Source organism: Typopeltis vanoorti, chromosome 12 (assembly GCF_054136105.1).
Source record: "Typopeltis vanoorti isolate ZY-2024b chromosome 12, IOZ_Tvanoo_1.0, whole genome shotgun sequence".
NCBI lineage: Eukaryota > Metazoa > Arthropoda > Arachnida > Uropygi > Thelyphonidae > Typopeltis > Typopeltis vanoorti.
Genome location: NC_143560.1, coordinates 100862105 through 100878567, shown reverse-complemented (window position 1 = coordinate 100878567; position 16463 = coordinate 100862105). Strand labels below are relative to the sequence as shown.

General features: G+C 38.0%; 1 protein-coding gene across 1 annotated transcript in view; it reads left to right on the top strand.

Annotated features, from left to right (window-relative positions):
- LOC150101070 (uncharacterized) overlaps positions 1 to 16463 on the top strand; it is a 244627-nt gene that overhangs the window by 66218 nt on the left and 161946 nt on the right. Inside the window, exon 3 of the mRNA XM_090402157.1 lies at positions 9010 to 9125. Within this exon, the coding sequence (XP_090258283.1) occupies positions 9010 to 9125 (116 nt within the window). The remainder of the gene's footprint in view (positions 1 to 9009; positions 9126 to 16463) is intronic.

Genomic DNA, 16463 nt, shown 5'->3' with positions numbered 1-16463 from the left:
ATCGGTGTTTTGGGATGCTAAGGGCATTTTATTAATTAGTTATCTTGAAAAGGGTAAAACAATAACCAGGGAATATTATTCCGATCTTTTAACCAGACTAGACGAAAAAAATTCATGAGAAAAGACCCGGTTTGCAGAAGAACAAATTCATCTTTTATCAGGACAATGCACCTGACCACAAAGGTGTTTTGACAATGGGAAAATTAAAGGATCTGCAGTATGAATTGTTGGAACATCCACCTTATTCTCCAGATTTGGTTCCCTCTGACTTCTATCTCTTCCCAAAACTAAAACTCTTCATCGTTGGTGAGAGTTTGTTTTTCTTCGAATTAAGAGATGATTGCAGCTGTAGAGGGGTATTTTGCAGATCTTACTGAGAACCATTACAGGGATGGGATAATGATGCCAGAGCATCGCTGGAATAAATATATTAGTCTTAAGGGAGATTATGAAAAATAAAAATAATTTTGAAATTATAAATTCGTTTTTCATTGTTAGGCTGAGAACTGGCTAAAATATAACTTGAGAGAAGGAAACTAGCTTAGCTTTAATAATTGATTATTTAATTATAAAAAAAATCACGGCCAACCAAACCAGCGAATTGGTTGGTCAAATGAGTGGTGAACCAACAAGCTGTAGATTCAAATCCTAATACGAGCATGGATGTGTGTAAATAATTTTTAAGTTGCAGGTGAATTTTATCAGGGTGATGTGGCTTCCTGCTTAACTGGAGTGGCTTGAAAAGTTCATGTTTGATGTCCATTATTATGTAACCCGTAGCCTATTCATGATGCTAATACTAATGCACTATAAGTTTATAACATTTTGTAAATGGAATTTACATGAAAACCATATTTGACATATATTTTATTTTTGTATGGCAGATGTTCTCCCCTTTCTGAGGGGGAAGGAATTACTTGTTAGATTCCCAACATTCGGTATTTTAAATTTTGTACCATAATAACCTAAAAATCTCAAAATACCCACAGACATGAAGAACACTGTCCCTGCAGCAATTAGTACCAGTTCATTTTTGATTTGGAATTCTGGCCAAAGCAATTAAGGTCTATGAGACCAGTGTATTCTACCTGTTAATTGCATGTGTTCTTCTGGCTGGTTTGCCTGTTTTGTGGGATGAATATCCCTGTAGGTCTAATGGGTAAGTCATCCTCAGTTGTTACCCTGAAAGATTCTTCATATCCCAAATGGAATTTGAGCGAAGGTCTTTCTAACCAAAGTGCATCATCAGTACTGACTGAACCACTGTGGATGCGATTTTTTTTTATCATGAATGTCATAAATCTTAATAATTTTGATTATAAATTATAAAAATTAATTATAAAAAAAATCATGATCCATTCACAGCTGAACTTTAAATTCATCACACTAATTATTTCTGTTCCCGCTGTATTTTCATACTGAAGAGACATAACATTTGCCTTTCAGCTAGAAAGAGCTTTGAATCCCATCTAGGTAAGGAACCATCATATGGACTATTCAACTGAAGATGAGCTAGTTAGTCTAAGTCATTCTTGGTACCAAAATTTTCCCCTTACGAAAAATTTGAGTTCTTCATCTTGCAAATAGATAAACTAGCTAGAAAATATATGCAATTGACAGATGATACAATGGCCTCATAGCCTAGTTGCTTCAGCTGCAATTCCAAGCAACACAACTCATTCCTGTTCCTCATTCAGTCCACTCTATCCCACACTGTAAGTGTATTATAAATTTTCAAATGTTCATTGACAGGACTGCAATTTAAATAAAATAAAAAAAATACAAGTAAATAATACATATTAATAAATAGATGTGAAGTTAACAGCCTCTATACAGAAGTACATTAGTCACTTGTTGCTTACACTTGAGTAAAGGATTAAGTATGATTACTCCTTTACTCAAATGTATGATTTCTTGTCAAGTAAATACACAGTCATCCCTCGACTTGCATCATTACGAAGATACATCCGTGATTCCATAAGGGAATAAATAACATTTTTGACTATACTTTTGAACAAGACACAAGCAAGCTTAAAGTAAAAAGGTTTTTATTTAGGAACAATGCAGCGACAGCTCATTCAGCGGCAACTTCCCTCGGCAGCCAGCACTTTTGCTTCAACAGTTCCTCTGTGGATTTTGTATTTGAAAAATATGTTATTTGTGTATTTATCATTAAATATTTTGTGCAACATGGCTCCTACATGCCCAATTAAAAAAAACCTAGTGAAGAATCACAGAAAAAGAGGTGAGCAGTTGATCTTGAAACGAAGTTGCAAGTTTAACGATAGTGACGAAGCTACGACAAGGTCCTATCAGTGATTGGAAAAGCTACTTCCATCATGCATAGAGGACCTGAACTAAAAGCACATACCCCTTAGCACTATTGACCATAACTGCTAAGGCACACAACTATGAATTCAATGCTTCTTCCAGTTGGTTCATGAGATTCGAGCAGCGTTTTGCACTGCATAATGTGAAAATATATGGAGAATCTGCAAGTTCTAATGAGAAGGCTGCCAAGGGGTTTATGAAGAAATTGGATAAAATTATTATGGAGGAAAATTATTTGCTACAGCAAATATTTAATATGGATGAGACCTTGTTTCAGGAAAAAAAATGTCCGAGCAGACAATTCATCCACAAAAAAGCTAAACTCTATGTCTGGTTTCAAAGCTCTTACAGACCACATTATGCTTCTGTTGGGGATAATGTGGCTGGATATAAACTGAAACCATTTGTGATATGGTTCATTAGTAGAGATATAAGAAGTCATGGATGACTCAAAAATTGTTTGTGAATGCCTTAATAATAAACTGTTATGCGAGTGAAATGGAAAGCTATTGTGGGAAAGAAAATGTAGAATTTAAAATTTTATTAATTCTAGATAATGATCCAGGTCATCCGTCTTATATCGGTGATCGTCACCAAGCTCAAAGTCGTGTTTCCCTCCAAACACTATTTCATTGTTTGGAGTTCTCAAAGGAGTTCTAGCAGTGTTTATTATCTAGTAGTAAGGTTTATTATGTATGGAGAACTTTTTCACAAGCCATTTCTGCAAATGAAGGAAATGACCAGACTCTCATGCAATTCTGGAAAGCATTCAATATTTATCATGCTATTAAAAATATTGCTGTAGTTTGGGACGAAGTGATCTCTCAATGTATGAGGGGCATATGGAAAAAGACATTAAAAAGGTTTGTGCACGATTTTGGAAGTTTTGAAAAATAAATGAAGACTTTTGTAAATTGAGTGAAGAAATAGTGGACCTAGCAAACAACCTGAATCTCGAAGTGAATGATGATGACATAGTTCAACTCATAGGAAGTGCTCCAGAAGAGTTGACCAACAAAGAATTGGTTGAACTGGAGGAATAACGTGTTGCAGAAAAGGAAGAGGAAAAAGAGAAACAAGGAGAGGTAGTTAAGCAATTCACAGTGAAAGGCCTTGAGGAAATGTCCTCTGCAGTTAACAATATTCTCAAAATTGTTGAAGACATGGACCCCAATGTTGAATGCTACTTATTAGTAGAAAGGAAAGTACCGGGTGATCCAAAAGTAATATAAAAAGTAAAATTTCAATAATTCGAAAAGTATAGACAGTAGCATGATGTGGTTTTCACAGAAAGACATGGGATTTTTTTTTAATAACGAAAAATTTTATCGCCAGAAGTTATATTTGCTACCGACAGGCAGTGCTTCAGTTGTATCAGTAGTTTGTACAGTGGCACAGCACAGTTTGCAATGCAGCTAGGATTAAAAATGTTCGATGTGATGGCCATCAGACATGGCACGAGACTCTGCACAGCATCAAAGAGGGTTTCAGCTGTAATTCCCGTCACATGATGGCAAATAGCTTCTTTCAACATGGCCGACCTCTGTACACCTGTGACTTCAAGTAGCCCCATAACCAAAATTCACAAGGTGTAAGGTCTGGAGACCTTGGTGGCCATTCGTGTGGGAAAGAGTGACTGAGGACACGGTCATCACCAAATGTCGATCGCAGCAGGTGACCTGTGATGTGCAGAGGAGCTCCATCCTGCATGAATGTTACACTATGGAATGCTTGCAAGGAGGGAATGATGCTGTCTCTTAAAAGCGCTGCATAACGCTCACCTGTGACAGAAACAGAAATGTACCACTGTGGACTTCCTCAAAGAAAAAGGAGCCTACAATTAATGACGCAGTGAACCCACCCCACGCTGTTACCTTTGGCTGATGCAAAGGGGTTTCCGCTTTTGCATGTGGGTTCTCTCACCCAGATGTGCCAGTTGTGTGCATTTACACCTCCATTAAGCGAAAAGTGCACCTCGTCAGTCCACAGGACGTTTGACAGCCAGTCCGCATTGTTTTCCATCTGTTGAAAAGCCCAATTTGCAAATTCATGATGTCTCTCGAAATCGGTTGGTTTTCGTTCCTGTACGTGTTGGATTTTACAAGGATATCTCTTGAGGATGATCCTGAGTGATCACCATACAGTCCCGTATGAAATGCCAGTTCGTCTTGAAATTTCACGCGCACTGCATTCCCCATGTGCGGAAGCTGCCAATTGTGTGTCGGTCTCGTGCGAGACTGACACACAATTGGCAGTAGTTTTTTTGGGGTCTCCTGCTTCTTGTACGTGCTTCCAAACTGCCAGTGTTCTCAAACCTTTTCATCATAGCTATCAGTGAGGAACAAGACATCGGTCCCTTTCCACTTCTAATACCCCCGCATCGAACGATAGGTGCGCAAAGCTGCACATTTGGAGTTCTGGTAATACAGCTTAACTAAAAGTGATTTATCTCGTAACGATAACATTTCACCTTGGCAGAACATTTGACTTCGGTAATAAACGTTAAATCCTGAAAGTTTAACTTCAGTATTCACTACATCTGAAATTTACGTACCTCACAGTTTAAATAGCGACAGGCAGCAGCTCTGGGACTGCTACAGCTCCACCTGTCGGTGACAAATGTAACTAAATGCCAATAAAATTTTTCGTTATTAAAAACAATCCCATGTCTTTCTTTGATAACCGCATCGTACTACTGTCTATACTTTTCCAATTATTGAATTTTTTACTTTTTCTGTTACTTTTGGATCACCAGGTACATGATGCGTTTGCTTGCTATAAACAAATTTATGATGAAAAGAAGAAGAGGAATAAGCAAAGTATATCAGACATTTTCATCAAAAAAACAAAGGTTACACCCGAAGAGCTGCAGCCTGGTCCTTCACATAGGAAAGGTAAAGAAAATGTGATTGCGGAGGAAGATTTGGGTGATTATTCTCCCGTTTTATAGTGGCAGTAATGCACAGTACAGTTTTATAATAAGGTTTAAAAATTAAAATGACAGCACACTTATTACTGTTAAGTCCCTAACACCTATAACTCTGTTGATTTAATGTATCGACTTACGTCCTCCCTCAATGTAAGTTGAGGGATGACTGTAACAAGAGTTGAAAAAAAGCCCATAACTGTATCTGATCCAGAGTATTTTAATACTATAGTGATACCATTTTACTACTTGGAAAATATGACTATTTTGTGATTTAACCTTACTTTCCTGAGTCCAACTCCCAGTGAGGAGAGCACCATGAAGGCTGAAGCCAGTCTGAGTAGTGACCCTTCTTACGATGCATAATAATATATACATTTGAAAGGAAGTATGCTTTGCATTATGAGATGAGGCAACTTACGTGAGGTCAATAGCTTCTGTACTTCATGTGCAAGCTTTGTTTGCTTACTCTTGGGTAAAGGATTAAAACGAGTAATTTCTTGTCAAGTGACATAATATTCTGCTAACACAAATAAATACAATAAGTTACATGAGCCTGACCTCTTCATATACTATCTACCAATAACTGTCTGGACACCCCTGTTATTTGAAGTTATTTAACATTCTATGTTTGTTAATAACATTAAAACCAGTGTACAAATAGTAGGAAGCAGTATTTCATCGTAGCAGCTGAAGATAGGTGGTATGGCAACACGACGTGAACTCAGTGACTTCGAGAGGGGGTGTCATCGTGTGCTGTCACATTGGTGGCATGTCCATATGTGCTTGCCACTCAACTCGAGAATCCAAAATCAATGGTTGGCGATGTGATCAATAAATGCAGACGTGCTGGCATTACAAGTGCACGAAAACACCCAGGGCAGCCGCTTAAAATGACTGACAAGGACAGGAGGGTGTTAAAATGTGTGGCATGCAAAAACCAGCTAAAACTGGCACAGACCAACCGTGATGAGTTCCAGAGCCCCCAGTAACACAATGGTGAGCACTAATACTGTATGAAAATAACTCCATTTACTGGATTTCCACGGAAGAGCAGCGGCACACAAGCTGAACATAACGATAATGAACAAGGCAGGTCATGTGGCCTGGTGCAAAGAGCATGTGAACTGGACAATTGACCAATGGTAAATGGCACTCTGGAGAGATGAATCAAGGTTCACCTGTTTCCAGTCTGGTGTAGATATGGAGGCAGCCTGGTGAATGCTTGTTACAAGAGTGTATTGTACCCACAGTAAAGTTTGATGGTGGAGGAGTAATGGTGTGAGGTGTATTCAGCTGGTTTGGAGTGGGACCACTAGTCGTCTGTGGTTCCATGAAGGCAGCTCAGTACCTTGATAATCTGGATAATCAGGTGCTGCCTACACTGTGGAGTTTTTATGGAATGGACCTGTATTACTATCAAGATGACAATGCCCCATGCCACAAAGCTGCAGCTGTTACGGAATGGTATGAAGAGATGGGTGATAAATGACTGCCCCTGGCCTGTGCAGAGTCCTAGCCTCAATCCCATCAAACACTTATGGGACACATTGGAGCAGCGATTGAGGTCCAGAGCAGCACGTCCTCAAACTGTCACTGATGCTGCTTTTGAGGGAGGAATGGAGACAAATTCCACATGCCTCCCTCAACAGGTGCAGGAGGTGATCAAAGTCAAAGATAAACATACCTGATATTAGGGTTTTCCTGCTGGTATCAATTGTAAATTGCTAAAGAGTCTGGACAATTATTGGTAGATACTGTATTCAGCAATGCAGTCTTCTGATCTTTTAAACCCAGATGTCTAACTATGCATTGATGAAAAAACCTCAACAAAGATCAAAACTAATCTGGGTAGATCCTTCCCATAATGTATAACAATGTCCAAAAGGAAATGTACTGTGCATTATAGGATACTGAGGCAACTGATGTCAAGTCAACAGCTTCTATACACATATTGCCTAGTCATGAAAAGACTTCATTTGCAAGCTTTTGTTTGCCTATACCAAGGTAAAGAATTAAAACAAGGATATAATTTCTTGTCTTGTATATATATATATATATATATATATCCTATGAAAATCAATTGTATGATGTTATTTGTGCTTATAATGATTACATGAATATGGGAACTCCTATTTAACATTGAAAAAGTTTGAAAGTCCTTTATTTTGATATGTTACTTGTAGTTATACTGATTCTTTGAACACTGGCAAAATCTGAAAATAAATTATCCAAATGTGAACATCAGCCATTCCCCTCCCTCAGAACTAAGTTGAAGTCAGATGTTATGTAACTGCCTCGGTAGTAAATAAATATTTACTTCAGCTGTAAATGCTATTTTGTGTTTGGAGGAGAGTAACATTGTGTATTCAAAGAAAAGGTTATTACTGCAGATTTTAGTAATGAAAATGGTTAGTGTGAGTACAAAGAATCTGGATATGCCATATTAGAGAAAAAAAAAACTCTTAACCATTATTATGACCTTTTCTTGACACTATACAATTATGATACTCTTGCAGTTTGTGCACTCCATTTTTTGGAGATTACATGACTTTCTTGGTGAAACACTTTAATAGAAAGATGGACAATTTTTTGCTAGAAACAAACATAAAACAGAGTTTTTGCATAAAAAAATAATTTAAATGCCGTAATTTCTAAAGGGTCCCAAGAATTCCACTTGTTTGGGCAGCCTTTGATACTATGAGGTAGTCAAAAGGGACATCCCAAGTCTGACTTAAAAAAAAAATACAAGGTTGTAAAGCTGTAATCCATTAGTAATACTGTGGGTGAAATAAGGGTTAGATTATCTGAGAATCTTGCACTAGAGACTACACACAGGACTCTAGGCTACTTCTGAAGCAGGGTGATGGCATCACAGTAGCAATATGTCTTTTATCTACCACTTAAAGACATTCATAAGCATCCATGCATGACAGTGGGTTGGAGAGTGTATGTGCTATCCACTTGGCCAACCAGATCAGCATACTTCAATCATGATATATGGAAATGAAACAAACTCTGACAAAAAAAAAAAAAAAAAACTACTAAGGCTTAAGGCAACAGGGAACAATGGGATGATCATTGTTCAATATCACCTTTCAAAGACAGTAAACAAAATATTTAGGTAAGAGCTGAAATCAGGATTTTTTTATATATTGATCCCATACACTAGAGCAGGGGTTCCCAACCCTATGCCCGCGGGCACAATGGTGCCCGTCGACCAATTTGTGTGTGCCCGCCGCTGTTCAACCGTGTGCCGTATAGTTTGAAATAATCACACAACAATTCATGGCATGCTATATGACGCATGCGTTAATGGCACATGACGAATATTAAACGCATACAATGTAAAGTAGATGCGCATTCGAAGTTGTTCATTCCAGTTTAAGAACTGGAATATCATCATATTCTCCTAATTATGAAGCACTGGCCAATGAAATGCTACCAAAGATCACACTAACTTACATATATACATTTAAATTTTTATATAATGTAAACTTTTAAGTAATAAAACATTTGATTATAATGCAAACTTTGTATCTATTCATTTAACAAACGAATTCAAAAAAATTGCTTGAAAAAATAGATGGTGCCCATCGCCCTTTGGTATTTTAGAATGTGCTCTAGGAAACAAAAAAGTTGGGAACCCCTGCACTAGAGGTTGAATGACCTATAAGCACATCAGTACCATATCTAGGGAGCAGGTGAGGACTCTAAAGTTTATTGACTTTTTTTCTTTTTTTTTTTTGAAGATTTGCAGGCTATAGTCATTTTGGAAATGCTTCTTCTGATAGGCTTTTCCAGAGGACAGAGGTAGAAGAAAAGCAGGTTAGGTGTGCTTGCAGTTGCACAGTAAAGGGGGTGTCAGGCAAGTGCTACTCTTATATTAACATGAGTAACAGAAAGTGGAGGAATGATGGTTGCCAGTTCAGTGGAGCAATGACCATTGAAGTAGCCGAAAAATAGATACAGAGCTGAAACACAGGATTTGTGAGATAGAGACTGAAGGGAATCTGTAAAAGAAGGATCATCTATGAGTCGAATTGCACTTCTCTGGACAGTGTTAGAATTTTTTTTAGAAGTTTTAGGTGCTCCATGCCAAACATGTAACAGTATTCTAAGCATAGGCAGATTTGTATATGGTTAAGAGTTGGCCAGGTGTAAAATTGCATCTTGAATGAAAGAGAATTCCTGGTTTTTTGGATGCTGAGAGTTATTGTGGAGATGTGTTTCTGTGAGAGGCTGGAGGCGAATGTTAGTCCAAGCAGAGAGAGAGATCTGATCTCGTCTGGCGATTTGTGTATTAATGAGGATAAGGGAACGTGAGCCTAGATTTCTTTTGCAATAGAAGAAGCAAGACTATGTTTTGGTGACAATGAATGTGACCAGATTGTTCTCACCCCCATTGAAGGCAAATGCTGCTCTTGTATTAACAGTGCAACAGAAAGTGGAGGAATGACAATATTTCTTGAAAAACAAAACTATGTGGAAGGCTGTTTTAAAGAGCAAAAGTAGATGGAATGAAAAAGGACAAGAAGTTAGTTCAGTAGATATAAAGCTGCACTATATCGATATAGTAATAAGTAGTTGCTTGTGTTTTAACATGCTGAGAAGAAAGTAAAAGAATGATCATGGCCAGTTTGGCAGAACAGTCCCATGAAGTACCTTAGAAAAGACATAAGGTGGAAACAGATATCAATCAGAAAGTGGGTTATCTGTTAACTGGATTACTCCTTCTATGGTATCAGCATAGAAGGAGTAATCCTTAATAGTAAAAGAACAACTATTCGACATTGACACAGTATCTATCATACCTTGCCTTGAACTCATTCACAGTCGTAGCACCCACAACAGACTCTGGAAGCTTATTCCACTCATTCACCACTCTCCAAGTGAAAGTAAAAAACCTAGCTCTAACTCCCTTGTCAACCATGCTCTTGCCCAGCTTCCATGCATGGCCCCTAGTCCTCCCACCACCAGTCATATTTTCAAAAATATCTTCTGGATCAATCTTATAGAACCCCTTCAGTAATTTCAATGTCTCAATCATATCACCCCCTCCTTCACCTATCGTCCAATCTCTGCAACCCACAAATCTTCAACCTATTTTCATAAGGTTCATTCCACAGACCTTCTATCATCTTGGTCACTCGTCTCTGGATCCTCTCCGCTTCCTCCCCATCACGAAGAAACCCTGGTGCCCATAACTGGGCACAGTAGTCTAGATGGGGTCTTATCAAGGCTCGATACAGATGAACAACAACTTGTTTGTCTCTGCATGTTAAAGTATTTTTCAGAAGCCCAGTGATTTGATGAACTGATTTAGTCACTTTTGCAATGTGCCCCCTAAACTTCAATTCCCTATCCACCAACACTCCCAAATCCCTGGCCTCATCAATCTCCTGGAGTATGGTTCCACCAATGCGATATACTGCTGCTATTCTTTTCTTAAATTGACATCCATTTTTCCTAGCCCAGTCCTCCAAACTATCCAAATCATCCTGTAAAATTTTGACATCCTGTGCACTCACAATTGCTCTACTCAACTTTGCATCATCAGCAAACAAGTGAACACTTCCTCTCAAATCCTTTCCCATATAATTGATGAACAAATTGAAAAGCAGTGGTCCAAGAACAGAGCCCTGCGGCACACCACTAGTCACAAGCCGTCTTTTAGACTCCACTCCTGCATAAACCACTCTCTGGTATCTCTCCTTCAACCACCCTCCTATCCATCTCACCAACCCTATATCTATCCCCATCTGCTCCAGTTTACTGATTAGGGTTCCATGTGGTATCCTGTCAAAGGCCTTGGCAAGGCCCAGTAGTATCACTGTAAACCCATTACCCCTATCCAGTTCAGCCGTCACTGTTATAGATAGAATAAACTAATTGCACGACATTTCAATCTTCATACTATATCAAGAGCAACCACACTGAGTATCTCTGGGCATTTCTGTTTCTTATATAAAAGATAAGCAAGGTCTGCTATGGATTGAGTGTGTGAAAATCTATACTGGTGGTTACTGATTAATGATTACTGGTGGATCACTACATAATGAAAAAATTGGCCATCCGATGCCCATCTCCATTATGAGCTGAATAATGGTCTGCCCTCACCACGAGATCTGAGGTGAGGGCACAAAGCAGATACCACATGTGAGAGAATGATTGTAAAGACAATATAGGATGAATGTTAATTCTGGATAAAAGGTTCTGAACACAAATGGTGCATAACATAACAAAAAACTTAAATCCTTCAGTTCTTGTCCTGCTGGAGATACAGTTTACCAAAAATCCAATTTACTTTCCCCACCCCAAGACCTACAACAGATGGCAACAATTCCCCATGCTACAAATTATCAAAACTGCTAGGAAGTTCTCTTACTCTCTGCCCCCCCCCCCTCCAATGATCATGCCATATCCTATATAAAAAACTACACATTTTAAAACTTCTATTGAAAATTTAACTTTAAATAACTCTAACTTTAGCTTTGACATCACCTCACTGTTGACCAATATTCCCTTGAATGACATCTTAACACTTAAAAAAAAACATTTTTCCTTCTGAGAGACCTCTTTTTCCATTGCCAGCAAAGGTTGGTCGATTGGTAGAGCCTCTGCTACTAATGGCTCACGCAAAACGTTAAGTTTGAGCACGGTTAGTAGTTGGAAGGAGAAATTGTTCGATGCTGTTGCCACACTCTCCCTCAATGAGTCTTTGGACTCCCTGGAGGTGTCACATAATAATAATAATAATATTCTGGATATTTTTCTTGGAAGAGCAAAATTTACAAACAGATAAGAGGGAACTGCTATTGTTTCCCCCCCCCCCCTTACCTCCACTTGCCAATTTTTACATGAAAAATTTTGAAAAGCAAGCCATAGACTCAGCCCCCCCCCCCATCTCAATCTTTTATCTGGCTAAGATATTGTGTAGACAATGTGTTCACTGTTTGGCTTCATGGCTCAGACACACATTAGACCCTTTCCTTTGTCACCTCAATAGTCTACATCCAAGAATCCAGTTTACAATGGAAAAGGAAAGTAACAATAGTCTAACCTTTCTAGACACTTTATTTACATATTTTCTGAATGGCAATCTCTCCTTCACTGTATACAAAAAAATCCACACAGGCAGATATATTCACAAATTTTCCCATCCTGCAAGGGATGATGTGAATTTGGAAAGAACTGAGAAGTAGAATGGATGTAGCCTTGCAGGAGGGCCTGAAGAGACTGGGTGAGTGGATTGCCAGTTGAATGTTTCAATGGGTAAGGTTTTAAAATTCAAGAAGGAAAGATGGGATGCAGATTTTAAGATTGGTGGTTGAAATCTTGCAAGAGATGAAAGAAATGAAGGATCTAAGGGTGATGGTGGATAGAGACCTGAAATTTCAGGGACGCTTTGCTAAAACTGTGAGGTCAACACAGTAGATTATAGCAATGATGCTGACATGTAGAAGTAAGGATGATATGATTCCCCTGTATAAGGTTTTGATCAGACTGCACATGGATTACTGTCCACAGATTTTGTTCACTTGGTATTCAAAAGGATGAAGAGATGTTGGAAAGGGCTCAGAGAGACAACTGACTAAGGTGGTTTCTGGTCTCTGGAATGGTAGATGAGGACAGATTGAAGAAATGCCAACCGTAGTCTAGTGGATAGGAGAAGGGAGGGACATGATCGAGACATATAAGTTAGGAAGGGATAATTACTGGATTAATGTGAATGATTTCATAGAATAGATGGAGACAGGGAGAATAAGAGACCATCCTGGAGGTTGTATAAGAAGGATGTAAGCAAGGGAGTGAGAAGAATTTTTTTTTCATGTAGAACAATAGGTGATTGAAATGCACTGCCTGAAAGAGTGGTGAGTGCAGAAACAGTGAATGCATTTAAGTCACAGTATGATGAGCTGTGTGTGAGTGAGACCACCTGCAATGAGTCTTGACTCCATGGAGGTCTGATGATGATAATTATAATACTTAACCTCAGAATATCTTCCTGGGTGTAGTGTCTACTGATGTCAATAACCTCATTAAAGGTTGACAATGGTCTGGGTAGCGACCTTTCCTATAACACCAAGCAATATATATGTCCAAAAGAATGTGTGTCATGCATTATGGGATAATAAGGTAATTGATGTGAAGTCAAGAGCCTCTGTATATGAGAGCCTAATCATGAAGATATTTCATGTGCAAACTTTTGCCTAAGCAAAGGATTAAAACAAGAATATAATTTGTTGTATATTATAATTTATTATGATGACCATGAGTTACTGAGATTGCCAGTTGAGGTTAAAAATAACAGGATTATTTCAGCTATGTGTAAGTGATGGTGTATATTATTTTTACTAAGGCCATGAATGCTGATAATGCAGATGTTGAAACATTTTTTTTAATGGATTTTTGATTTTTGTTATATTTTATTTTTGGTTGAAATTTTGTTTTATTTGTTTTGCCTTTTGTGGAAGACACTTTGGATCTGCAGTGTTACTATATTTATTTGTTTGTTACAGAAAACAGTTAGCTGTTTTTCCACAAAATGTCAGATGACAGGAGTATTGCTTGTACTCAATGTCATCTGGCATTTTGTGACAAGAGTGTGGTTAGTTAAAAAAAGTGTGATTATGAACACCTATATATTTTTACCAACTCAGGTAATTGGAGAAATATTATCATCGGCTGCTTTATTCTTACAACCTGCCTTTTAGAGCATTCTGTTCTGAACCAGGTAAACCCTAATGAAATCCACGCTTTCTATAATTTCCTGAAACTACATAAAGCAAAGAGCTGAGTTTAATATCTCTGATTCGGATATAAGGTTTAATGCTTCTTACCTTCTTATATAATGTCTCATTTACACATCACAATAAACATCACAATAAAAGATATCACAATAAACAGCAAGCAAATCAATATGATTTTCCTTATTTGTTGTGTGTTCTCTCCATGTGAATTTATGCACATCTTTATGTTGGTTAATGATGGTAATGACCGGTTCTGAACAGAAATCCAGTAGGTAGTTACCATTATCAATTTGCATTCCCCCCCCCCACAAAAAAATCCCAAAACATGTTTGTCTGAAATTCATTTGAGAAAAGATCTGTGGCATAAGGGACTTCAGAACACATGCAATTTACAGACAAAAAAATACTAGTTGTGATGGTGGGCAATAGATGGCATTGATGTAGATGATTAGTAGTAGAGGTTCGGTGTAGTGGTGGAGACAGAGTTGTACAGTAGGTGTCCTCCCACAATGAGTCTTCAGACTCCTTGGAGGTGTCATGAATAATAATAATATGCAAACAAACAGAACAAGTGGAAGACATAATTTTTTCAGATTACTTTACAACTGTTGAGTGAGACAAAGGGGAAGAGGTCAAGACTGTAAGACTTGTCAAGGTACAACAGGAGTAACTAATAATCACAAATGATTCATTGTGCAGACTGTGTACAAAAAATGTGTAGTATTGGTGTGTGCAAAAAGGAAGAATTTTTTTGTTAATGGAGAACCCATCCATGAGAGGATAGTTACCTTACAGCATACCATGGATGATCTATCCACTGTATGCTGGTACCATGAATGGATTATCTTGTTCGCGTTTGGATTGAAGAGATGTGGATTATATTCCTTTGGAAACACATAAGATGAGAGACTGGTCCAGAGGGCAGTAGAAGGGATGAACAAAAAAGAGAAAAATTTTCTTCTGTTGGTTTAGAGTTGATCTGTGAAGGAGTGTTGATTAGTTGCTGCACACATCTGAATTGATTTGACAGAGAGTCAAATCAATTCAGATGTGTGCAGCAGCTAATCGACACTCCATCACATTGATTGATTGATGCCAATTTTGATGAACAGTGGCAAGAGAAATATTTGTAGAAGATGTAGAAGCAGAAACAGAATATTATTTGTGAACGTAATGAAGTGCATTAGTAAGATAGGGTCCTTAATGAATTTAACTGCTCTGCTTCCTCAAAATACAGATTCTAAAAATTTTAGGAAGCTCTTCAAATGTGAGAGCAATATTCAAGGGTTGAATGGATTTATGATTTGTGCTATGAGAGGATTTGAAATTAAAGTAATAATCCCAAGAATACAAATCTCATCTTGAATAGAGATTTTGGTTCTGCCAAAAGTAAAATGGAAAGAAGAGAATTTTTTTTTTTTTTTTTTTCCTGAGAAATAAGGCAGTTTTGTTTGCTAGTACTGAAATCGACAAGATTATCCAAACCCCATCAATGAATGTTTTGTTGGGTAGTAGAGGTTAAGGTTCTGGAAGTAGTAGCGAGTTGTACATTCGTAATTTGTCAAATGAAAAAGAGGGGTGCAATCTGCTCATATTTTACCACAATACTACTGGACTTTTCCAAGGCATCTAAGAAGGATTCAGCATGTGAGGTTGTTATGTGAATTCAAAGGGAAATGGATAATAAATATGCAAAACAGGCTAGTGGCATGTATAGGAAAAAGGCAAATTGATTGATATACAAAAGTAATATATAGAGTTGAGTATTGTTATCCCAAGATTTGTGTTTTGGAGAGAGAGAGAGAGGCAGGAGGGGGGGGGGGTCATATCCAATTATCTGCTGATGCAAAGTTAGGGAGGATTATACAGAACATATCTGATAAAGAATTCCTGAAAAATTATTTGAACAAAAGGCTATTGGCAAATGATAATGGATTCAATTCAATGTTGTTTAGTGCAAGTTTATGCATTTTGGACTGAGGATTTGCAGGTTGATTTGGACTGGGAGTTTGCTGCAAGTGAACTTAGAGAGTGGCAGTAACAGTAAGTAGTTAAAGTTTAGGGGATACATTAGTAAATTAGGTTAGGTCATCACATCAGATAACTGCAATGTTGAAGGGAATGACTGATAATTTGTAGACTCCAAACACTAGCAAACAGAAAGAGGCGTGCCATGATTGAGACTTACAAACTTCTGAAAAGGTCATACAAAATTTCAGTAGGTTGAATTTTTCATTTTATGGAGGGTGAGGAAAGGATGCGAGGGCATCCTCTGAAGTTGAGAATGAACACTATCAAGAACAGAATGAGAGCTAGATTTTTCTCTCATAGATTTGTGAGTGATTGGAAATGATTGCCAGTGGATGTTGTATGTGCAAGCAGTGTGAATGAATTCAAGAACAGGTATGACAGCTGGTGCAGGTCTGGTAATATGTGGCCTTCCTCGATGAGTG